Source organism: Phoxinus phoxinus (assembly GCF_949152265.1).
Source record: "Phoxinus phoxinus genome assembly, chromosome: 11".
In the NCBI taxonomy this organism is placed as follows: Eukaryota; Metazoa; Chordata; class Actinopteri; order Cypriniformes; family Leuciscidae; genus Phoxinus; species Phoxinus phoxinus.
Window position 1 is genome coordinate 32,775,893 of NC_136886.1, and position 24,910 is coordinate 32,800,802.

General features: G+C 35.9%; 1 protein-coding gene across 1 annotated transcript; it reads right to left on the reverse strand.

The window, feature by feature from the left end:
• Window positions 1-281: 281 nt before the first annotated feature.
• On the reverse strand, window positions 282-23,336 carry artn (artemin). The gene is made up of 4 exons (XM_079628983.1): window positions 22,984-23,336; window positions 12,727-12,797; window positions 12,028-12,205; window positions 282-2,649 (listed from the first exon to the last, which is right to left on the reverse strand). The coding sequence occupies exons 1-4, from the start codon at window positions 23,012-23,014 to the stop codon at window positions 2,225-2,227; spliced, it is 705 nt and encodes a 234-aa protein (XP_079485109.1). The 5' UTR covers window positions 23,015-23,336; the 3' UTR covers window positions 282-2,224.
• Between the last annotated feature and the right edge of the window lie 1,574 nt (window positions 23,337-24,910).

Genomic DNA, 24,910 nt, shown 5'->3' on the forward strand with positions numbered 1-24,910 from the left:
CTATGTGAATTTATTTTAAAATGCAATTTATTACAAAGCTGAATTTTCAGCATCATGACTCCAGTCTTCAGTGTCACATGATCCTTCAGAAATCATTATAATATGATGATTTGCTGCTCAAGACACATTTCTGATTATTACCAACGTTGAAATGTTGTGAAAAAACCATAATACATTTTATTCTTCAGGATTCTTTGATGACTAGAAAGTTCAAAAGAACAGCATATATTTGAAATATTTTCTTTCTTTACTGTAACTTTTGATCAATTTAATGTGTTCCTCCTGAATAAAAGTATAAATTTCTTACCGATCCCAAACTTTTTGAACAGTATTGTAAATTAGATCCTTGTCATTCTTATAAATGCAAGCACGGTTAATTTATATGTAAAACAATCTTATTATAGAATAAAACATTCACAAAACTCAACGCTTGAGCTTGCACTGCATATGGAAAGCATGCAGAATTTTGTTTATAAGAGTTGAAAATAGTTTGTGTACATTTCCTAGCGATCATGGCAGCAGTAATTCATCTAATGATGATCGGATGATGGAGGAGAGCGTTATAACTGGGCTTTCATCCAGACGTGCCGTGTAATCGAGCACGACTTCATCATATATGAGACGCAGAGATCCACAGAACCGGGGAACTGCCGCATGTTAACTGCGTCCCGCACGAATGTTTGGAAGTTATCGAACGACTCGCAAACATAAAAAGGTGACGCGCTTCAGTCTTGCAGTGTGCTCTTGGCTTAAGGAAAGTGTGTGTGTAACAAACACACGCGATAAGTGAGTTAAAGCACCTTCTGTTCAGTCGAAATGAACCTTCATGGTATTTTAAAACATCCTGAATACTCAATCGGTAACACTTTCGAATACTGTTCCTTCATTAATGTAAATATTATCAGCACAATTAACATTCTAGTAGCAACTATTAACTAAAAAATCAGTTGAGTGTGGTAGTTCACTATTAGCTAATCAATAACTACTCTTTTTTTCATTCCTCCCAGATAACTACTACATTCAGGTTCATAATTAACATGAATAATGCATAATTTATGATAAAAAGTAATGGTAACCCACTAGTAATGACTCAAGTGTTAATACATCCCTAACTATTTGGATCAGTTTTCTAAAGTGAAAAACATGATAACTACCTAATATTGACTGAAGTCATTGTATGATTTTGAGATTTTTGTATGATTTTGAGATTTTTGTATGATTTTGAATAGTAATTCCTTCTGATGGATTTGGTAACACTTTAGTCATTAATAGATCCAAATAATTAGTAGTTTCTTTAGCAGGATGTAGTAACACTTGATTCATTACTAATGGGTTACCATTACCTTATATTATACATTATAATGCATTATTAATATTAATTACCGGTATGAACCTGTATATAGTAGTTCTTAGTAGTCTTCAGTGTGGTATGAAAATAGTAGTTACTGATTAGCTAATATCCCAGCATGCAATAGCCATCATTTCACCGTCTAGGTTAACTATAGACCCGATATAGTCCGGCTATGAGTAACACACTTCTAGCCAAAATAACCTTGAATTTGGTTACATGTCGGTTTTGCCAAAATAACTTGTTCAATGTATGATATTGCATCATGTAAGCAAAGTCAACAGTGATTACAAGGTGTTCGGTTTAATATCTTCACTCATTGCATTTCTTTGTTATCTAATTGACGACTAGTCTATTCGACATCTATACAATTTTCAATGACAGCCCAAATTTAGCCTAGACGTCTGGCCTGTGTTTGGATGGCTATTAGACGTCTTTTAAAAGCAAAATTGAGCGCTATTACTTACTAATTAGTTAATCAGAGTTTCTTGTTACTAGAATGTTAATAGTGTGTTACTCATTTAGCGGCCAACGGTTCCCGTGTAGTTATTTATTCATTAATGAGGGAACAGTATTATAAAGTGTCACCACTCAATCTCATAACAGCGATAATGTGAAATGTAGGCCTTCAAGTTACTTTTCACAAACTTTCCACCCATGTGGAACTGGAGCAGATCCTGTATCCGAGGGAGTGTTTATCTCTCCGGGGTCAGAAGATACAGACCTCTACGCTTTCTGTCCCTTAACCCTGCAGGACGTGCTTTACTCCTGTGGTTTCTCTGCTCACGATGGCAGATTCTCCGCGCACAGCTGAAGCGCTCGTGCATCACCGAATTCCCTTTGGATTGATTTTTCCGGCTGTGTTTCCTCGGCTCCTCATCCCACACAGCTGCAGTTGGCCGCTGAAAGCCATTTGATGGTCTGCCAGCTGGTCTGTGCGTCCATGAACGAGACGGTCTCGAAGCGGGTCGGTCTGCAGCAGGGGTGAGTGCTCACCTTACGGCCGGACACGCTGCCGTTATCCGTGAGCACTTTCAGGGCCAGGTCGTAGTTCTTCCGGGCGCTCATGCACGTCCCCACGCAGTACTTAAACATCACGATCTCGTCCGAGTCGTACCCGAGGCCCAGGTCACGCACCTTCATCTCCTTCTTCTCCAAACGACAGTCCTGGTTGCTCCGGCCTCGCGCGCGGTTGCGACGTTCCTTGCGGTTCTTCGGAGATTTCCGTGAACTGGAGGAGTTTGTAGAGGAGGATTGCCAGCGGACTCGATGACCTTCACCTTCTTCGGCCAGCGACGGGTCTAAGGAGACAGAAAGCACAGATAGTAGAACTAACCACAGCATGTGTCTAAACATGACGATTATTTCATCATTACTTATTTTGTTACAAACCTGTATGTATTTCTTTCTTCATGGGTGACACAAAATTACATTTTTTTAAATATTTTGGCCGCTAAATGGACTTTATGCACAGCTGCACTACTACTTTAGCCAGCTCCTTTGTTTCCTGTCTGCCATTATTGGACAAACTGATTAATCCAGGTGTGTCTGATTATTGTTGTTGGTCAGGCACACCTGGATTAATCAGTTTGTCCAATAATGGCAGACAGGAAACAAAGGAGCTGGCTAAAGTTTAGGAAGTAGTGCAGCTGTGCATAAAGCCCATTGGGTCTACTCATTTCAAAAATAAAAAAAAAGCATCATTGAAAATATCATTAATTATGCAAGACTTAGTTCTGGTCCTTGAATCTGATTGGTCGAGCAGCTGAGTGCTAATATAACAGCCCAACACATGACTGTTTGGCTCTTTCTGCAACTTTCATTTTGCAGGTTGATTTAACTTATCAAATGTAGAAAAAGTTGGCATTTCGTCAAGAATTAAATAAAGTCAAATATTAGGCCATTTAGTTTGAGTTCACTCAAAATGGTCAACTCAATTTTTTGAGTTTTCTCAACTTAAACTGAAGTGGTGACGACAGGTGACTTCTTTATGAGTGACATGAATCATTCATTCAATCAAATCATAAAAAAAAATGCTGATTCATTCAGGAACTAAAAAAGTGAATGAAATGTGGTCTTTATGAATGAGTAATTGAATCATTCATTCAACCAACCAGTTGAATGGAAGTAACATTTAGTCATTATATAGACCTTATGCGCCTTTTGCGATCGCTCTAATTTCTATGGCATCGTTGTCGAAGAGTAATTAGCTGATGAAATGGATTTACTTATTGTAGAGTTAACGAAAGTTATCACAAGCATTGTAATGTTTAAAGCAGATGTCTTAACAAATGTCAAAAAAACAATTTTAAAACGGGCAGTTCATTCATAAATACGTAAAATCGCGGTCGAAATACAAACCGGAAGACAACAAGCGCAGCGCTGAAAAGGGGCGGGGCTACATAAGGTCTATACACAAGAGCCAATGGTGGTTGATGTAATTTACATAAAACCTAATATAATGGCAACATAATGGATTTTACATCTACAGTGGAGAGCAATATTTTCAATGCTCCTGTTCTATTATCAAATACACTTGCAAATGCATTAAGTTTGCATTGACTACCGGTACTTATCATACCTTTATGATACTTTGAATGTTTTTTGTCAACTTGACAGCACCTGTCCTCATTCATTATATGGACCACAGTGACAAGGCTTTTCTTTCTCTCTCACACACACACACACACACACACACACACACACACATAGGGCTGTGCGATATTGAAGAAAAATGCGATATGCGATAACTCCTTAAATAATGCGATATTCGATATGCGATACGATGAAGCTTAAATTGTGTAAAATAAACTTAAATTATCTTTAAAAAATATTTAAAATGATATAACCTACATGTGTTTCACATTCTTTTTATGACACGAAAGTGAACATCAGCGTTTTACTGTATGTAGCATAAGAAGTGTTATTTTAACATCAGTGTAAACCACAGGGTTTCAGGTTATCCTACATTAGGTTTATTTAATAAAAGATACTTAATCATAAAATATAAAAATAAAACATTGCTTAGTTTTCACTGTATGAATTAAATATATCCTGATACTTATTAAAGCTAAGAAATTTTTTGTCTTTTGTTCTTGACCCCATTTATTGCAAGCTGTTGCGATATGCATATTGCGATATATACATTTGCGATATTTCGATAAATTCGATATATTGTGCATCCCTCACACACACACACACACACACACACACACACACACACACACACACACACACACACACACACACACACACACACACACACACACACACACACACACAGGCATGAGTAAATGATTTTCAGGTGAACTATTTCTCCAGAGAATACAGCTTCTGGCACGTGGCTCTGATGCATTAAAATAGTCTCCATTCCTGGCGGCACAAGGCACATCCGCCCACTGTAATGTAACACTGGCATTTAAAAGGGTGATAACACTAGTCGCCCTGGTTCACACCTCAACAGCTGATTGTGTAACGGTGCACGTCTCTCCGGCGAGATCACATACAGTGTTACTGACACTGCGCTGGACTATTGTTGTACTGTGTAACTCATGCAACTGCAGGATTGAAAACATCCCACGACATGCCACATCATGTTTATAGAGTTTGGTTTAAAGTTGTTTAAAGGTTAGGAGAACCTTAGAATATGATTCAAACTTTCTCCAGGCGAAGATTGCCGTAATTAGCTTCCAAGGGAGCAATTTGCTGTGTCAAAACCTGCACAGAGGAGCTTTGGATTATTTGAAGTGGAGCACAAACTTGATAAGTGAGAGAGCGCTGAGATTATTGAGCTGATGGGGAAAACGTGTCAAATGTACTGGGTGTGAAAACACTACTGTACAACATCTGTGTGTCTCAATAAAGAAATAATCCTCCCTCTTAAAGGTGAAGTGCGTCATTTTTTGCGATATTAAAATACTTTCTCTTATCCCAAGTAAACAAACAGAAAATGTCTCTACTACTTGATTTATACTACCAGCAGGAGTTTTCTTAGGCTCTGTGTACAGCTGGTGTTAAGATGTGTTTTGGTCGATCGGATCACAAGTGGACGATGCTAAATACAGGTGTAAACGGGGTCTAAAATGTTTTGAGCTTGTCCACTTTAAATCACTTCCAGAGGGAGTTGAAAACACATTTGACTGGATTGCTTTCATAGTGTAAACGCTCATGTGGTCGAAAGTGTTCAAACAGCCACAAAAGACCGTCTACTCTCTGTCTACTGACCTAATGCGTGAACATTATGGGAAGAGCGCTAGACAGACGTGATTTAAACTTTGTCGGCTGAAGACCCAAGTTTGGTTTGAAGATAAAAAACGTACCAAGCACAATGTTCTCTCACATTCCTGATTTCTTACACACACACTCTCAGCGTTTGGCTGGTCTTGCGGCTGTCAGAACAGAAACTAAAGCTGATGCTCCCTGTGTGTTTTCCGTCGTCTCCTTTCACGTTCATATGTAAATGGCATCAGTTAACTTTGTCCATTAGATCAAAATATCTGAAAAAACCCATATATTTTAACCCGCCCATAGAGCCTCCCCTCAAAGAAATCAGGACAGAAGTGTTTGAAAGTGAACAATAGAGACGGATTAAGACACCAGGTGTAAACGGGAATGTGTCTCCCTCGTCTGTGATCCGATCGACCAAAACACATCTTAGGCCCTGTTTACACCTTATAATATTACACTCCAAAAAACATTTAAGCCCATTTTTAAGATCTACGAACTCCAATTGTAAAGTAAAATTCCATCAAATTGAATAAAACATTTTGTATAAATCTTAATGGATCAAGGGAATGGACCATTTCAGTTTATGCGATTCATACTCGTAAATTTAGGAATCATATAAACTGGAAAGGTCCATTACCTTTTTCCATTAAGATACAAAATACTAAATGTTTTATTAAGCTCTTTTTTACTAATTTAAAAAATCTTAATTTATAATCTGATATTTGATATGAAATCAGTTCAATTTGATGGGAATTTTACTGTACAATTGATATTCATAAATAAAAAATAAAAAAATGTTTTTGAGTGTATATAATGCTTATCCAATCATTAGTTAAATGTCCATTTAAATATTACAAATGTCCAAAGAAAATTCTACACTACGGTTCAAAAGTTTAGGGTCATTAAATACATTTTTAAAAAAATAATAATAATTGTATTCAAGGATGCATTAGAATGATCAAAAGTGACAGTAGCTATGTTTCCATCCACACATTTTTATCCAAATTAAGATATATCGAATGAAAAATGTCTTATGAAAACAGTAAAATTCGATTGAATTTCATGAATATCGACTCAAATGAAATACGTTTGTTCGGATTTTATCTTGATCGATATACGGCTTATGCGATAAACGCTGATGGAAACGTTATTTGCCGAATAAATAATGAATTGCATTTTGTCTCGCAAAACTTTGTTCGCAAATGTTGGCTTGAATGTTTTGCGATTCAGTGCGAAAATGAATGGAAACCTTAAAATGTCTCAAATCAATTCGATATACCAATTTGATCGCAAAACAGCGTGTGACGTCATTACGCACAGGTTTTTATTCGCTTTAAAGCCGTTGGATGGAAACACACTTTCACAAGCTTTATTCACATGAGTTTTTTTACCGAACTTCACATAATTCGATTGACAAGTGTGGATGGAAACTTAGCTAGTGAAGACATTTATAAAGTTACATTTTAAATAAATGCTGTTCTTTTGAACTTAATATTCATCAAAGAATCCTGAAATTATCCTGTTTTCAACATTGATAATAATCATAAATGTTTCTTGAGCAGCAAATCATCATATTATACTGATTTCTGAAGGATCATGTGACACTGAAGACTGGAGTAATGATGCTGAAAATTCAGATTTGATCAATTACATTTGACTATATATGCACATTTATTGTAAACTGTATATAATATTTCACAATATTACTGTATTTTTGATCAAATAGATACAGCCTTGGTGAGAAGAAGAGACAATTTTAGCTTTTTGGCCTGTTTTCGAGTCCAGTCAGCGTCCATTGAGAGCAGGGTGTTGGAGAATAAGGTCTAATTCAGTGGCTGTGAAATGCACAATATCACGGTTGACTTCCCGAGTGTAAACACTGTGACCCTATAAAAACATCGCTCTGTTTGTTTGCCCAACATGTCAACTTGTGGCTCAACCAATGCTGATCATGTTTATCATATTGCACAAAACAATGTCTTCATGTTAGCATGGACATGTCAGCATCAAACGTCAGGAGATCCTCAGAGCTCATTAAAGAGAAAACATCTCATTTAGCTCTGTGTGTGTAGTGCGTGTCCTCACAAGAGACACGCACGGGAACTTTGCATTCCACTCGTGTTTCTGCATTATTATGTGCACAGATATTTTATGTCCACTGAACATAAGAAAACGAACAAAACTACAATCATTTGCAAGGAATTCGCCTTTAAGCAAGGTGTGAGCCGTCACAGCGGCACAACACACTCACAGGATTAGGAGAACATCAAAGATTTTCTGTAGAAATGCAGAACATGGTTACACTTTATTTCAATGGTCTACTTTTGACATTCAATTAACTATAAGTAACTTTGCAACAACAACATGTCAGCTAACTCTCATTAAAGCATTAGTTCGGGTGCGGGTGAGTAGAATAAGTTGACGAGTACACTGTAAAAACTTCAAAAAGCAAGTTACCTTGTTGCGTTAAAATTTTGAGTTTGTTGTAATTAAAAATTTAAGTTAATACAATGAAGAAAAATGTTTTAATAAACAGAAACTCAAAATAGTGTGTTATCTTCACCACATTAGTTATCGAAGTTGATTTGACAAAAGATAAAAAGTTGTGATAACAAATCATGAAAATATTTTTTTACAGTGTAGTTGCAAAGTTACTCATAGTTAGTAGAAGTGGTCCGTCGAAATAAAGTGCTTCAGTGTACATAAACATTTCCAGGTCACATTTCACCGAAAATAAAAGAAGAAATCATATTTTGCATAAAGAAAATGAAGCCCGAGCACAATTATTAGATATTACCACACCAGATATTAACCATTGTGAGATTATTATCACATTTAAGCACATTTCATCTCCAAATTCTCATTACTGTAAAGAATCAAAGTCTGAATGTTTACCTTCTTATTGTGTTCAAAATATTAAACTATTTTTATTTATTCGTCAATAAATCACAATGCAGTAAAATAAACTAGAGTTTAAAGGATTAGTTCACTTAAAAAAAAACTTTTTCTGATAATTTACTCACCCCCATCATGTCATCCAAGATGTCCATGTCTTTCTTTCTTCAGTCGAAAATAAATTAAGGTTTTTGATGAAAACATTTCTCCATATAATGGACTTCACTGGCGACCAAATGATTTAAGGTCCAAATGACAGTGTCAGTGCCGCTTCAAAGGGCCTTTTAATATTACAACACCAGGATACGCACACAAAATATGCATTTTAAACGATAAAATGACACAAAGACATTTGAATATGTGTATATGGTCCTCCTTCCGCACATTTGTAAACACTGACTCGGTACGTCAAGCGTGACCTTTCCAACGTAATTGTGTATTACGTGACGTCACGAACGCGCATCACAGAACAGAGCAAGGCGAGCGTTTGTGCTTATAAAACTTAAACTTTTTTATTTATTTTTTAAATGAGCGATCGTTTCGCTAGATAAGACCCGTATTCATCGTCTGGTATCGTTTAAAGTCCTTTGAAGCGGCACTGACACTGTCATTTGGACCTTGAACCGTTTGGTCGCCAGTGAAGTCCATTATATGGAGAAATGTTTTCATCAAAAACCCTAATTTATTTTCGACTGAAGAAAGAAAGACATGGACATCTTGGATGACATCGGAGTGAGTAAATTATCAGCAAAAGTTTTTTAAAAAGTGAACTAATCCTTTAAGCAAAATGTTTTTTTGTTTTTTTTGGGATGAAGTGTGATCATGTTTCGTGAGATTGACCGAAGTGTTAGAGACAACAGAAAGTGTAAACCAGACTCCCCAAAGTATTCAAACCTCTGACAGGTTAGACAGACAATGTAATAGTAACTCAGTAAGAAGCCTGAGAAGATGAAGCAGAACAAGTCTTCTCAGACTGAACTAATCGAGACGGCTTCCCAAACGACAGAAAAAGCAAAAAAGAAATCAGTTATTTTTCCTAGCCAGTAATAAGAGTTATATTAAGAGTTTTGTTTTAGTGCTCGAAGTCTAGAAATGAAAAGTCGAACAAACATTTCTCATCAAATGCTGAATGATCTGCTATCCACATTCATTTGATAGATCTATACACTTATTGCATGCCAACTATTGACTCATTCGTGACGATTTCTATTCCTCCCGAGGAATTTTATAAGAAGCATCTGAGACAAAGTTGGAAAGTAGTAAAAGTAAACCTTTATTAAGATTGATCTATGTTCAGTGCATCATCCACGAGCTTTAGAGAATCAGCCTACACACTTCGTGACAACGTATAATTTTGAAATTGCTCACATCTATCACCAAGTGTAGTTGATGGCTTAATTTTACTGTGGGGTACGGACCAAAAGTCTCCAATTTTAATAACAGGCTTTGCAACAACGTCAAAGGTGGATGAGGCTTGTAAATTAAAGTAGATAAAATGGGGAGGATGTCACAAGAGTCGTATCTGTTCATTACTAGTGTTTGTTTTCTCTAACAGTGTTTTGAATGTTAAATTCGGTCCTTTAAAATGGTCCTAAATTAGGATAATATTTGCGAATTCTGTCCTTTGGTTTAAAAGACGATGTTCAGTAATATTATCGATTTAACTGCAATGACACTATCGCATGAGAACTAGTACGGTAAGTAAACCTGGCATTGTTTGTTATGAATATTAACTCTTTCACCGCCATTGACGGAAATTACGGCTTTCCATGTTTTTAAAAAAGCCGAAACGAGCGATATCATATGTAAGCAGATGCTTATGTAAAATAATGTGATCATCAACATTAAACAGCATATAAATCAAAACTGCCTAATGTTACTGAAATAAATGTCGACCCAGGATGAGATATAGGACTGTGAAGCTATAAATGATGGACTCGATCTACTACAGTTTTGATCATCGTTCTGAATCCGATCCAATAGTCTTTGACAAAAATACTTTGACAAAATTGTGCTTTTTTTTATTAAATTTTGCCACATTCAAGATTCTGGATGAAAAATTCTGCATGAATATAGAATAAAACATGCTTATATATATATATATATATATATATATATATATAATATATTGTTTAAAAGCAGAGGTTCTGTTCTTTCTTTTGATGTATTGCATGTTCAGATATTCATACACCAAAATATTCAGGTAGCCATAAAACTTTTGTGAAAATGATAAAAAAATACTGGCAATGGCTAAAAACTATTTCAAAAACGCCGGTGGGGGAAAAAGTTAATAAATAAGTCGCTATAATATAAGTATCTGTGGCTAAAACAAAAGCATCGGCTAAATGCATACATGTATATAAAAATAATGTGACTTTTTGCATTTATCAGTATCATCATACAGGTAAAACTCAAAATATTTTAATAGATCGTGCAAAAGTTCATTTATTTCAGTAATTCAACTTAAAAGGTGAAACTAATATATTATATAGACTCATTACATGCAAAGTGAGATATTTCAAGCCTTTATTTGTTATAATTTTGATGATTATGGCTTACAGCTTATGAAAACTTTTCACAATATTCTAATTTTGAATTTGGGGTTTTCATAAGCTTAATTCATCAAAATTATAACAAATAAAGGCTTGAAATATCTCACTTTGCACGTAATGAGTCTATATAATATATTAGTCTCACCTTTTAAGTTGAATTACTGAAATAAATTCACTTTTGCACGATATTCACATTTTTCGAGTTTTACCTGTACATTTGTAATATCTGAAAAGAAAAATGTGATGTTGGAGACACAATATATATTTTCACCCAAGGGCAAGATTACCACTTGACTTAATATATATATAATATATAATAGTTCACTTAAACATGTACATTCTGTCATCATTTACTCACCCACAGGTTGTTTCAAACCCTGTATGAGTTTCTTTCTTCTGCTGAACACAAAGGAAGATATTTTGATTAGTGTAATCGCGATTAATCACATTCAAAATAAAAGCTTGTTTACATAATAAATGTGTGTGTACTGTGTATAATTATTTTGTATATATAAATACACACATGTGCATGTATATATTTAAGAATTTTTATTTATTTATATATAATATAAATTATATATAAATCTATATGCAGTATATACATGCAAATATTTATTAAATATATACAAGCATGTGTGTGCATTTATATATACAAAGTAATTATACACAGTACACACACATTTATTATGTAAACAAGCTTTTATTTTGGATGCGATTAATCGTTTCACAGCCCTAAGAAGAATGTTAGTAATTAAACAATTAATGGACTTTCATAGTAGGAATAAAAATACTATGGAAGTCAATGGGGTCCATCAACTGTTTGGTTACTGACATTCTTCAAAATATCTTCCTTTGTGTTCAGCAGAAGAAAGAAACTCATACAGGTTTGTAGAGATGGTGAGTAAATGATGACAGAATTAAAAATTTTAAGTGATCTAATCCTTTAAGTAGAAAACGTGACAACTAGCCCCGGGTTCCCACACACACTGCCTATAGTGTACTGACCATGCGGTCCGGCCCATGGTGCTCTGCTCCGCCTCTCATCGAGGTCTTTCTGCGGGCCGGGACGTTCTGGACGGTTTGAAGAGGTTCTCAGCTTGCTAGGACGGGGTTCTTCGGTCTCCTTCTGCAGGAAATGTCCATCAACCAGACCCAGAAAACACACACACACCAGCAGCATCACCTACAGGAACAACAACTGAAGTCAGCTTAAAAACTGGCACGGCATGAATGAACTGAAAGAAAGCCAATAACACGTACAAAAACAAGAAATAATCGCTAGTAGGATAATCTCCCCGCGCTGTCGCAACCTGTCCATTACTCCTCTGTGTTATATAAACCCTGAGTAAACTGATCCGGGATGTCCGATCGGCTTATCCACATGGATACGCTTCCCACCCCCAAACCTGAAGAACAGCAGACCAATGATCGAACACAGCCAACACTTCAGACTCTTTAATTACTTAAGTAACACACAACACCGCCGTGCATCCCGGCGACGAGTAAATATTTCAGGATGACTTTAATGAGTGAGTGTCTGGCTGAACAGATCCGATGAGCTGGAGTGAAAATGGGCCGCGTTTGACACACAAACAACGCTTGGTAATAGTACAGCAAGACCAAACAGGGATTGAGATGTCAGACAGCATCAAAGTGTGTGTATTTATTATTTATTACATATTTAATGATGTGAGGCACGCTCACCTTCCAGTTTCTCAGGTGACATCGGGCAGGTGCGGCCATGCAATTCTCCGGACTTCTCCAGCCTTTGCCATCTAGAAAGCAAAAGAAAAGATATTTTTATTTGATATGCATGCATACACCTGCACTAAAGAAGTAGTTCTTAAAAAACTGCCAAAACAAAGATTCAATTTTGCATTTCTGAATATGATTTCATTGGTGGAAGTATCACTGTAAACACTCCTTGCACAGAAAGTAATGCTATCCAAAATTTCAGCTTTTGCATTTTACGGAGGAAAACAGCAGCAAATTTGACAGATATGACAAAGGCATATACACTTATATTATATAGACGCATTAATAATATTAATCAGATTATATTATAAATAGATGTATAGATGCTAATTTGTGCAATGAACATTCAAATTATGCAGCCTATAATGTAGAGACTTTAGAAATTATTTTTCTAATCCAGGATTTTTTTTTTTTTTTACTTTAAAAAGGGATTCATTTAATCTCTAAAGATTATATATTTTAACACATATTTTAGTTACACTTTATTTTAGTGTCCTTGTTACATATGTTACATGTACTTCCCATAGTAATAACAGTATTTTAAGTACATGTACTTCATTAATATGACTCAGAACTTAATATATATATAGTTACACTGTTACAATGACACCTTAAAATAAAGCGTAACCCTTTATTTTAAGGTAACAAAGTACTTAAAATACTTAGTAGAGTAAGTAGTACGAAGTAATATTAATTAACTCCATGTACTTACTATAGGGTCAAGGTTATGATTAGGGTTATTTGCATGTAATTATGCATAATTTACTTAAAGTAACTACATGTAGTAACGTGTAACTATGTCCCCTTAAAATGAAGTGTTACTCATATACTGTATACATATATATATTTTTAAATAGTGTGTACACAATAAAGACATTTATTAAGTACTAAAGTAAAAAAACTAAAATATTATATGTAAATAATTATTAATCTGCTTATACACGCAATAAACATTTTTTTAAACTTTCTTTTCCCTGAACTGTTCTGCAGACGCTCTATGCTGACGGCCTTGGGATTCCTGCTAACTCCTTAACTAGGCGATAGGACAATTTCCCCCTAGCAACACCCTAGCAACCACACAGACCACCTTAGCAACTGTCTAGCATCATCCCAGTACACCTGGCAATGCCATGGAGCACTTGAATGTGCGGCACAATGAATGCATGCATTCCACCAAAATTCACATTATAGCATCATCATTAATCACATCGCTTAGAGCGTTTCCTTGACAACATGTATAAACATGCAGACAGTGAATCGCTCGCTCGTGCTGCACTGAAACTGCTGCACACATTTAAAGCTGGCTGCTATTAAACGATTAAACAACACGATGTGATGAAAGTAGCGACACAACTCTGAGCTGACCTAGAGATGTTTTATCTGCAGCCTAAAATATCTGTTTTACAGCATTCTGCTGCTATGAATAACCCGAAGGCTGCAAGCTGGTGTGTGTGTGTGTGTGTGTGTGCACTGACACCGTCATACAAGTTAGAAGAAGACTTAAAGCTCTCACTGCAGATCTTCAATTGTAAACTACAAGCATATACAACAATTAAGGCTGAAGTGTGTAATGTCTGCACACAAATGCCACCAAAAAGAACTGGAAGAATAACGACAGATAATCCTGCTCCCAATGTCACGCCACCGGAGCCGCCAATGTTTTAAAGGATTTAAATGATAAAAAAATAGATCTAGTACTTAAAAAATGAAGACTAACTGTATTGTGTCACTTTGAGTTTGTGAAGCAGGAACATGTCTATAGTTACTGTGATACTCTCCACCTGCTGACTTCATACATCCACTAAACATCACAACAAACACCAGCTGATTTAAAGACTGCACGAAAACGATGAAGAAAAGTGGCATTCCTGCAGCATTTTATGCACACTTGTTTTTACCCTTTATCATCAAATGCATTGACATTCAGACCTTTTTAAGTGTCAAGTCAGAATCCACATAGTTTCTGGGGCCTCTGTTTAGGTCTAAGGTCATAGGCATGTATGTATGTATGTACTGTATGTAATGTATTTATGTATGCATGTATGTATGTAATAAGTATGCATGTACGTATCGCATGTATGCATGTAATATATTTATGTTCATATGTATGCGCGTGTGTGTGTGTGTGTGCGCGTATTTATATGCATGTATGCATGTGTGTGTGCGTGTATATATGTGTATGCGTGTGTGTATATATGTAAGTATGCGTGTATGTATGCGTGTGTGTGTGTGTGTATGTATCTATGCGTGTGTGTGTATGCGTGCCGTGTATGTATGTATGCGTGCCGTGTGTATGTTTGCGTGTGTGTGTGTATGTATGTATGCGTGTGTATGTATGTGTGTGTGTGTGTATGCATGTACTGTATGTGTGTGTATGCATGTACTGTATGTGTGTGTGTGTGTGTGTGTGTGTGTGTATGCATGTACTGTATGTGCGTATGTATGTACTGTATGTGTGTGTGTGTGTGTATGCATGTATATATGCGTGTGTGTGTATGCATGTGTTTGTGCAAGCATGTATGTGTGTGTGTGTGTAAACGTGTGTGTCTGTCTGTCTGTCTGTCTGTCTGTCTGTCTGTCTGTCTGTCTGTCTGTCTGTCTGTCTGTCTGTCTGTCTGTCTATCTATCTATCTATCTATCTATCTATCTATCTATCTATCTATCTATCTATCTATCTATCTTAAAATTCATGACCTGAGGAGAGAAAAGAAAGGTCAACAACTAAACATTTGTGACAAAGCAGCAAATCACAAACACACACGCCTACACCCGATCAAAAGATGTAAATAAGTTTGAGATGATTCACCGTTGAGCAACTTCCTATAACTTCAAATTAAGAAAGCACATCTTTCATCACTGCGGACAGTTGTCAAAACATGCAGTAAACCAATGAGGGGTTTGATGTGGCTAAATGGTGATGACACAGGAGTATTTAAAAAAACATAAAAAATATGTCATGAAAATCAACGATAAGAAACCTAAGTCAACATCCTCCTGGCAAACATCAAACAGAACATGTACAAAGACAGACTGGGAAACTGATATGATAGTGTCTGGTTTCAAACAGTCCCACTGAGCTGCACGTGCCAACCAATCAGATTCCTCCATTAGAAATGACTGGAAAATAATGCAGCATTCATTTATCTCGGAGGACATCACAGCCGAGTTAACCGCATACCAGCACACAGGTCGGAAAACTAAGATGGCAAACCGTTGTTGTGCTTGCTCTTTTAGAATACACACACATAAAAGCAGGATTTTGCACAGATAATGTCCACAGTATCAGAGTCTATTGACACACAGATAAACAACAGAAGTGCTAATAAACAATATATTACTGCGGTTGATGCATGAGCAGCTGTACTGCAGTCTGGAGTCGGGATTGTTGTTGTTCTCCCAAGTCTCCCAGTCGCAACTCTGACTTCAGTTAAAAGTTCCAACTAGGAACTTGGAATTTCCCACTTCAGAGAAGAAATGGAACGCACCATAAATTATCCACTAAACATGTTACATTACATTAAAGTAAAGGAGCAAGTGTATTCATTTTGTAAGATGTAAAACCAAAGGCAAATCTTGAACAAATACACTTGTAAAAAAAAAAATTAATAATACTTTTAATCAGCAAGGATACATTAAATTGATCAAAAGGTTACAGTGAATACATACTGTTACAAAATATTTAATTTAAATGCTGGTCTTTTGAACTTTCTGATTGTCAAAGAATGCTGGAAAAAACATTAAGCATTGATAATAATCATAAATGTTTCTTGAGGAGCAAATCATCATATTAGAGTGATTTCTGGAGGATCATGTGACACTGAAGACTGGAGTAATAATGCTGAAAATTCAGCTTTGATCACAGGAATAAGTTACAGTTTAAGATATACTGAAATAGAAACTAGTTCTTTAAATTTGTAATAATATTTCACAAGTTTTTACTGCATTTCTGATCAAATAAATGCAGCCTTGGTGAGCAGAAGAGACTTCTTTCTAAAACTTGTCTTGCACCGTTTGTGCTTCAGATGTGAAAGAAACTTTCAAATTGTGCAATTTGTTGAGGGGCGGTGCTCTTTTTCTGTCAGAAAAATATATATGTGTAAATTCTGTCTTAAAATAAACATTAAAAACGCTACAAGAAAATCCCACAGACTTACTGTGGCTTGGAGGAGAGACCAGAATATGACGAAAACTTGAGGATGAACTCTTTTCACTTGCACCCTAGCAACTGCCCTGAACACCCTAGCAACCTCCCAGAATGCCCCAGTATCTACTCTGCATAGCAATGGCCTTGCATCACGGCGTCAACTGTCTTCAGAAGTATCTACTATTGTGAATAAGACAGACAGAGAGATGATCAGAGATGTATACATTTCATACAAGCCCGTCTGTGAACTAAGAGAGACGAGCTGCTCTGGACGGACAGTTTTGACAGAATTTAAACACGTTTCAGTTTCTGTAAATGAAGAGGCGTCTGTTTGGATTCTGTACTGAGAAACTTCTGTGTGAGCGTGACAGTGGAGAACCAGATGTCCACACACACACACACACACACACACACACACACACACACACACACACACACACACACACACACACACACACCTCATCTCCTTGTTTCTCTGTGGTGTATACAGATACACACATCTGTCCGCTCCATTAAGATAAATGAACCTGCTTGCTCACATGATGAATCAATAACATTTTGCAAATAATAAAATCCAGCATGTGTGTGTGTGTGAATCAGATACACTTCTCAGCAGTGTGTGTTCATTCTCTGTGGGGTCCAAGCTGTCAGTTGGAGAAATGGGAGCCAAAGGAGAACACTGGGGTGGGTAACGTGTGTGTTATTGGGAATAATGAAGACGGATACTGAGAGCTCAACTGAAGTGACAGGACAGACAGAGAAGGGGAGGAAGAGATGTATTCTGACAAGTGTTTGTATGTATTTACCCAGATGACACACACACACAGAACTTTCCACATGGCTGAGTTTGCGGACTGAACCCGATGCATACACACTCCTCCAGTCTCAAACTATCCTGCACACACGCACAAACTGTTCAATGCTACTCAAAAACCACAGCGTATTGGTTCAAAGCCTTACCCAGAGGAACCTTTTATTGCAACAAAGTGTTGCTCTTTCATAGTTCAGTATACGTTAACCCCTTATATTGGCACCCACAGCCAGTAATATCCTATACTAAACCTTAACTAATCTTGACAAACTATATATCATTTGAAAGCTTACAATCTCTAGTTTACATATTTCGTGATTTTCAAAATAAATTACAGAGAAGCCGTAATTTATCAATTTGCAACAAGAATATTTTCATACTCCTAAGGCGTGTTCAGACCTTTATTTTGAAATAGTGATGAACATGAAAAATCATGAAAGAATGGTAGAAACCTCAGTTTGTTTTCATGCCAAGAGTTCAAAAGATAGTATCCATTCAATTATTTTAGAAAAAAGGTCTGAAAATGTTTTAAATATAAAGAAAAAAATAATAGATTCAGCATTAGTGATGTGGCAGCGAGCTATAATGCACATACGAGATCTTTTGTGTTTCTTAGAGGTTGAATTCATTTCAAAATCTGCCAAACTTCCAATACTACTTCTGAATAGGATGTCTACTTCATAAATTGTATGAAAATTGTAAAAAATAATTGTTCAGATCACTCAAACAACATATGGAAATGGAGGCGCCGTTATATGGGCAGTTATGTCAACTAGTGAAAATGTTTGGTACTGCGCCCAAAACTAAATCTCACTGAGAGATCATTTTTTGAGATATCAACCTAAAATTTGAAACACAACTTGTTCAGATTTTTGCCTTTGATTTTTTTTGCATTTTTAGAGTCCACCAGGTTTTGAAAATATATATAATTTATATAAAATATGAATAATAAATTTTTTAACATTGTACATTTTCATAAACTCAAACTTCTATAACTGTTTTTCTGTTTAACTTCCTTAATTTATTTCACTTCTACAAAAATCTGTCAAATGTCTTCTTTAAAACAAGACCAATCTTACATCTATATTCCAAAGCATTCTTGAATTACAACCATTTAAGTTCGGAATGTGCATTTTCATGTCTATTAAAAAAAAGGGGGGTGTTAGGGGTTAAAATCACCATTGAATCAAAATCGACAAATCTTGCTTTTTATGGTAGAAATTATTTATCCGTGCACATTATTATTATGCCTCGTAATCTTGAATCAGAATAAGTTCCTCTTGCAGCATCTCTTCTCTTCTCTGATGACGAGGGCGGGGCAACCTGTCACTCACATGAGATCCACCAATAGCAAACCACAGCCATCCAATCAATTCCCTACAGACTGAATCAAGCCCCGCCCACATTTGTTATTGTCCGAGAAGCCGTTTCACTCAGGTATACGTCACAATGGGAAGAAAAGACGAGTGCAACTTCTGTTTATATCAGTCTGCAGCTCTCGCCTGCTCACCTACTTTATTGTTGTAACTTTGAGAAAAGCGCTATATAGATGTTACAACTAATTCATGCCGACTTTAATGAAAGCATCCATTTTTTATTTCTTCAAATTAGGAGAACTACATATATAAAAATAAGTCAATAGTTGATTTAAAGAGTATAGAGAATATAAAATATAATAAAAAATATTATTAATATTGTATAAGCAGCTCAGATCATTTGGTCTTGGAAAAATTTGATGAGTATTATGACTGGTATTATATTAAAATCTGAGCATCTCTGAGTTCCTACCCTACATGTGAGATAGTAACTGAGGTATTTCTCAGGAGAAAGAAAGTCTGTTTTCATTGTTGTACAAAACAAACAATAACTGCATTAAAGTGTTTCATGTGGATTTTTTGATACTCTTTTAGAAAATAAATAAATACTGAGAAAGCAAATTCAAAGCAGTTACGAATCCATTGTATATTAACACTGACAACCAATTCATACAGGCAATTTGAAAAGAAAAAAATCATGAAGATAATTCAAATAAAATGTGATGCATTATATGAGGAAAAATAGATTTATAAGTCAGAATGCAGTTGGAGTGTTTAATGCTATTGTGTTCACACAAGTAAAGCTCTAGCTTAACTTTATCTGACTTCTGGGAGGAACACGCAGGTTTCTTTTATAAGTCCTCCTGGAAACCAAGTCATCTTTACAAGGTTTTGAGGAGGAATTAAACACAGAACTGCCAACGTTTTCCAGGTTAGCATACAATCTTAACAGGTTAAAGATCCAGGATATAGCATACAATCTAAACGGGGTTTGTTCGAGGCGACTGTAAATTGATAATGAGCAAAACTTTAGATGGACATAATTTTTGATCACAAAGTCTAAAACATTTTCTTTTGGTGTGTTTTCCGCTTTTGTTTTCTGCTGTGCAATTACTTGTTAATTTCTCCATCATTGTCTATAACTTTCCCCTCCACATAAACCTCAACCCATCATCAGTCAGACGGTGTCATCCTGTCTGTTCTTGTCCAAAACAGTCTGTATATCGTGCACCAGACTTTATATTAAAAACAATTCTATTGAACTTTATAAGAATCTGCCCCCTAGTGTCCCCTTGCCCGGCTCTGACCCCGGATAAGGTGTTTCTCATTATTGCACAACTATAGGCTGTTCATTAGTGGAGCCTGTAATAAATTATCCAGCGGTGGACTGCCACACGGTGACCGCGGCCCATAACTCTTACTAACACCACAGCACTCCTGCGTCCCGTGTGATCGCCTGACACTCATGCCCCGTTTCCATGCTCTCAGAGTCATGACACACACACTGGCTATGTAGTCGCTTCATCAAAATGAAACGGACACTGAAAACACACCTGAGCTATTCAAACACCAACAGTTTACATGGAAAATATGGGTGCAAAATGTGAAACTAAAGGAAAATGCATTTAACCATATAATTGTATTACTCTAAGAAAACAGAGTTCAGTGAGGTTCTAGAACTCTAGAGATCTTGACTCTATTTAAAAAATTAAAAAAAAGTATGCTATAAAAGGTTCTATAAAGGTGAAATGTCTTAATATTTTAATATTTTTCATGTTTAAAGGGTTATTTAATTTTTTTTCTGGTGATAAAGTGTCTTTAAAAGCTGCTTAATTCATAATTTTTAATTCAAATTAAAAATGAATCAAAACAAAAATGAATTCATTAAAACTAAATCCATAAAATTCCCAATGATGGAAACCTTTAAAATGTTCTATATATTACACTCTAAAAAATGCTGGGTTGTTGTAACCAAAATTATATATTAATATATATTAGCAAATATATTTTTTAGCTTTAAAAAAAAAAGGAGGAGAAAACACTCCCTTTGTCTCAGTTTCTTTAGCTGTCCAATCAAAACTCTGTATTTATCACATTATTAATATAGGCTACATTTCAAATAATTTATTTAATAATATAATTTTAAATATAAAATATAATGATACATTAACTATTTTTATTTATTTATTTATAGCTATTTTATAAAAGTTATAAAATAATTAACTATATTAATTAATTATTATTACTCAGCATTGTATTTTAAGGACATCACCGGTCATTTTTTATCACACAAAAAAAACATGTAAAATCTGGTTCCTGGAGCAAAAGCAGTTGATAAGCACCATATGAGCCACAAACACATATTAAAGTAAACGGTGTCTAGGTGGAAACTGCGTTGCTGGTGAGCAATTCTCCAAAAGCAGAGTTGAGAAGCGATTAGAGGTATTACAGTGACACTGAAAGGTGCTTGCATTAGTGTGTGTGTGTGTGTGTCTTACAGCAGGTGTGAGTCAGGCACTGAGCATTAAGTGTCAGCACACACAACTCATCAACGGAGACGCTGAACACATTTCCTCATGGATACATCAGATCATAAACTAAAGAGACCCACCTATGATAACACAGCGGTTCACAACACTCACTCAGCGTATAAAGCACATCATGATACTGTACATCTTAAAAAAGAGCAAATGACTCAGCATTGCTCAATCTCAATGACATAACAAATAACCCGAGAGAAAGGAATTGCCTTAGTCACATAAAAGCATGCCAACAGACAAATAAATTCATAATTTGATCCGAGGATTACAGGGAGTCGCTGTGGAAGTGTTTGCGATCTCTGATACTGAACTGAAATATTACCTGCTCAACAAACACTCATCCAGATGTGCGGAATACACTGAAGCCACATGTGGGACTGGTTGTGTGTAAGAATCTCTGCGCATTCCGATCAAAATCGTTTAAAAAGAGATACTTATAAGGAGGGTTTGGTGAACATTTGAAATGGGAAACAATCAATGCACCTGGACCAGAAGTGACGTCACATTCATTTAGATTTTACAACTGAGAATGTGTAATTACAGTATAGCTAAGAAGAAGATCTCAGTTAAAAAATATACTTGATAAATCACGAATGATAAGACCGGACTCCAGAGATGAGAAAACAGTCCTGGGATTCTCCCGGATTTCATCCCTTCCAGACAGGAAAACAGCTCTTTACTGTCAGTCCCATAATCAATCATCAGATCATCATAATCAATCATCAGATCAGTCCAGAGAAGAAGCTTGTCAAATAAGCAAAGGCACACACTTAATGAAGAATTTTGAGGTACATTTTCAACATGTTTTTATAAGATAAAGTAGTTAAGCAACTTTTATTTTGCTTTCATTTTCAGGGATCAACCAGCTTTCAACAGATATTTATATGGTTTTAAAAAGGAAATATTGAATGGAAAGGGGAAATTGTTAAATTTCACTCCTGCTATTAAAAAAAAAAAAGTTAGACATTACACTAACAGTGAAACAATAGACAAATATATATAGGCTATAATTTGAATCGAATATTCTGTGAAGAAAAGTTATTTCTGGATCTTGTGCTTTTGAAGATCAGCAACAGAAAAGCAAGAAATTACATAAGTTTATTAGATTTTCATATAATTAAATATATTTCGGAAATAGGCCAAATGACATGCATTTTCTCTGATAAGTGCCATAATTAGCAAGTACCATAGATTCTGCCAACATAAATGTATACAATATAAATATAGACAAATTGTTATTTAAATATAATTAATGTAAATATAATATAAATGTAGTCATTATGCAAATAAAATTGTTCCATGCGAATTTTACACCAATATTTTCGACTATAACAGATGTTTCAAATGAAATAATAAAGGTGTTAAGAATAAAATAAATTAAATATATAGCCCTACCGTTTCTGTCCTGATCGACCTCTCCTGTCATGGACTTGAGTGAAATAAATTAAGAAACTGACAAGTGAAAATAATCCACAGATAATGAAAAAGTATTCCTGAAAATGTTTCCTCTCGACCTCTCCTTGTAGTGATGATGCATAATTCTGAACATCCACGTTTTTCACATAAAACTGTCCAGAGCGACCAGAAACTAGGGTAGTCTTGAGTGACACGGATGCGTCTTTCAACGCAAGATCGCACGCGTCCACGTCCAGGACAGGACAGTTCCTCACGAGAGACGCTCTCTACTCTAAACGCAGGAGCCAGTGCCAAAATCAAGTCCCATAAACACATGAGAGTTTTCAGCCCCTGAGGTGTCAAATTCCAGCCCCTATCACATGATACTCTACAAGCGAGCGACGCGACGCGACAAACTCCAGCGATCCCACGATAATCCACGAAGCTGTAGCGCAAGCGAGCGCGTCGCGCGCCGCAGATTATAATGAGAGCGTTCTGATTGGTCGATTGGCTGCCAACGTCGATGTCCATCTCTTGCACTGGAGAACTCTTCTTTGATTATAATATTTATATTGTTGGAAATGTTCTAGATTTATAAAAGATGCGTGTTTGCACTATTGTAATTTTTCTCTCTTAAAAAAAAAAAAAAAACGATTATAATGGAGGGAAAGAGGAGAGATCAGGTAGCGCGCGCTCACTCTGCTCCTCGAGATACACTGCAGTATTCAGAGATCAGCATTTCTCTCACCACAGCCTCCACTATCAAATACCATACTTTATTCTATGAGTTTACTTGATAATATAATATAAATACATGTTTAAAATTTCAGAAGAAAATGTGAGTTTCCAGTACAGTCTTAAAAATCAAGGTTCTTTATTGGCATTTATGCTTCCATAAGAACATATGTAAACTTTCCATCCCACAAAAGGCTATTTATAGTGAAAAGGTGCTTAAGATTTCTAGAACGTTCTTCTTCACACTAAAAAAATGGTTCTTTTTAGAACTGTTCACTGAAAGATTCTTTGTTGAACTGAAAGCTCTCTTTTGGAACCTTTATTTTTAAGAGTGCACATTTCTATGCATAGAGTTAGTGATCTAAAAAAAAAATTCATTTTTTTTTAGTGATTAGGTAATAGTCAAAACAACAAACTAAATATAAAATCCTGGACCCATTTTCTATTTGTAAGTCTATTTTGTCCTATATGTAGCACATTTCAATACTGCTTTATTTTTGTTCAAAACCCCAACCCCAAATATCTGAAATACTAATAGTGATGCTTGCTTTAGCTAACCATTAATACACAATCACACTAGATCGTAGCTCAAAGTGCTTTGCAAACAAGAGGGAATAAAATTAACAAGTAATAGTAATTAGTGTATGTAAGTTATAGTCTTTAACAGACCTATAAGCTTGCATACAGCTCCTAGGTTTCACCTCCATTCATTTTCAATAAATAAATAATGCATGTTTCATTTTGGCATGTAAGGTACGCAGCCAATGAGCAGTGCTCTATTTAAGGACCAAGAGAAAATTTGAATGATTGATATATTAAATAAACAATAATGAGACAAGGTTAAATACCAAACACTGAGACTTTTGGCTCAATCAGAAACTGCATTCTTGTCCGTGATAGCGTCACTTCACGGCTCTAACAGAAATCAGCAGGCTAGATATCAACACCAGATTTATGAAGAATAGAATAACTGACAGGTTAGCAAACAACACACTTTCCCACAATACAGAGGCGGGATCTCAGTACGGCTGAGTTTATCAAGATTGGCCGCAGCTCAAGCTCTTCAGCGCCGGGGTTTGAGCAGCTCTCAGACGGTGTGTGTGTGTGTGTGTGTGTGAAGCAAATGCCCATGCCATCTGAAACCGACAGAAAGAGGATTAAAATGCCTTCCTCGGGCAGTGCAGGTGGAGCT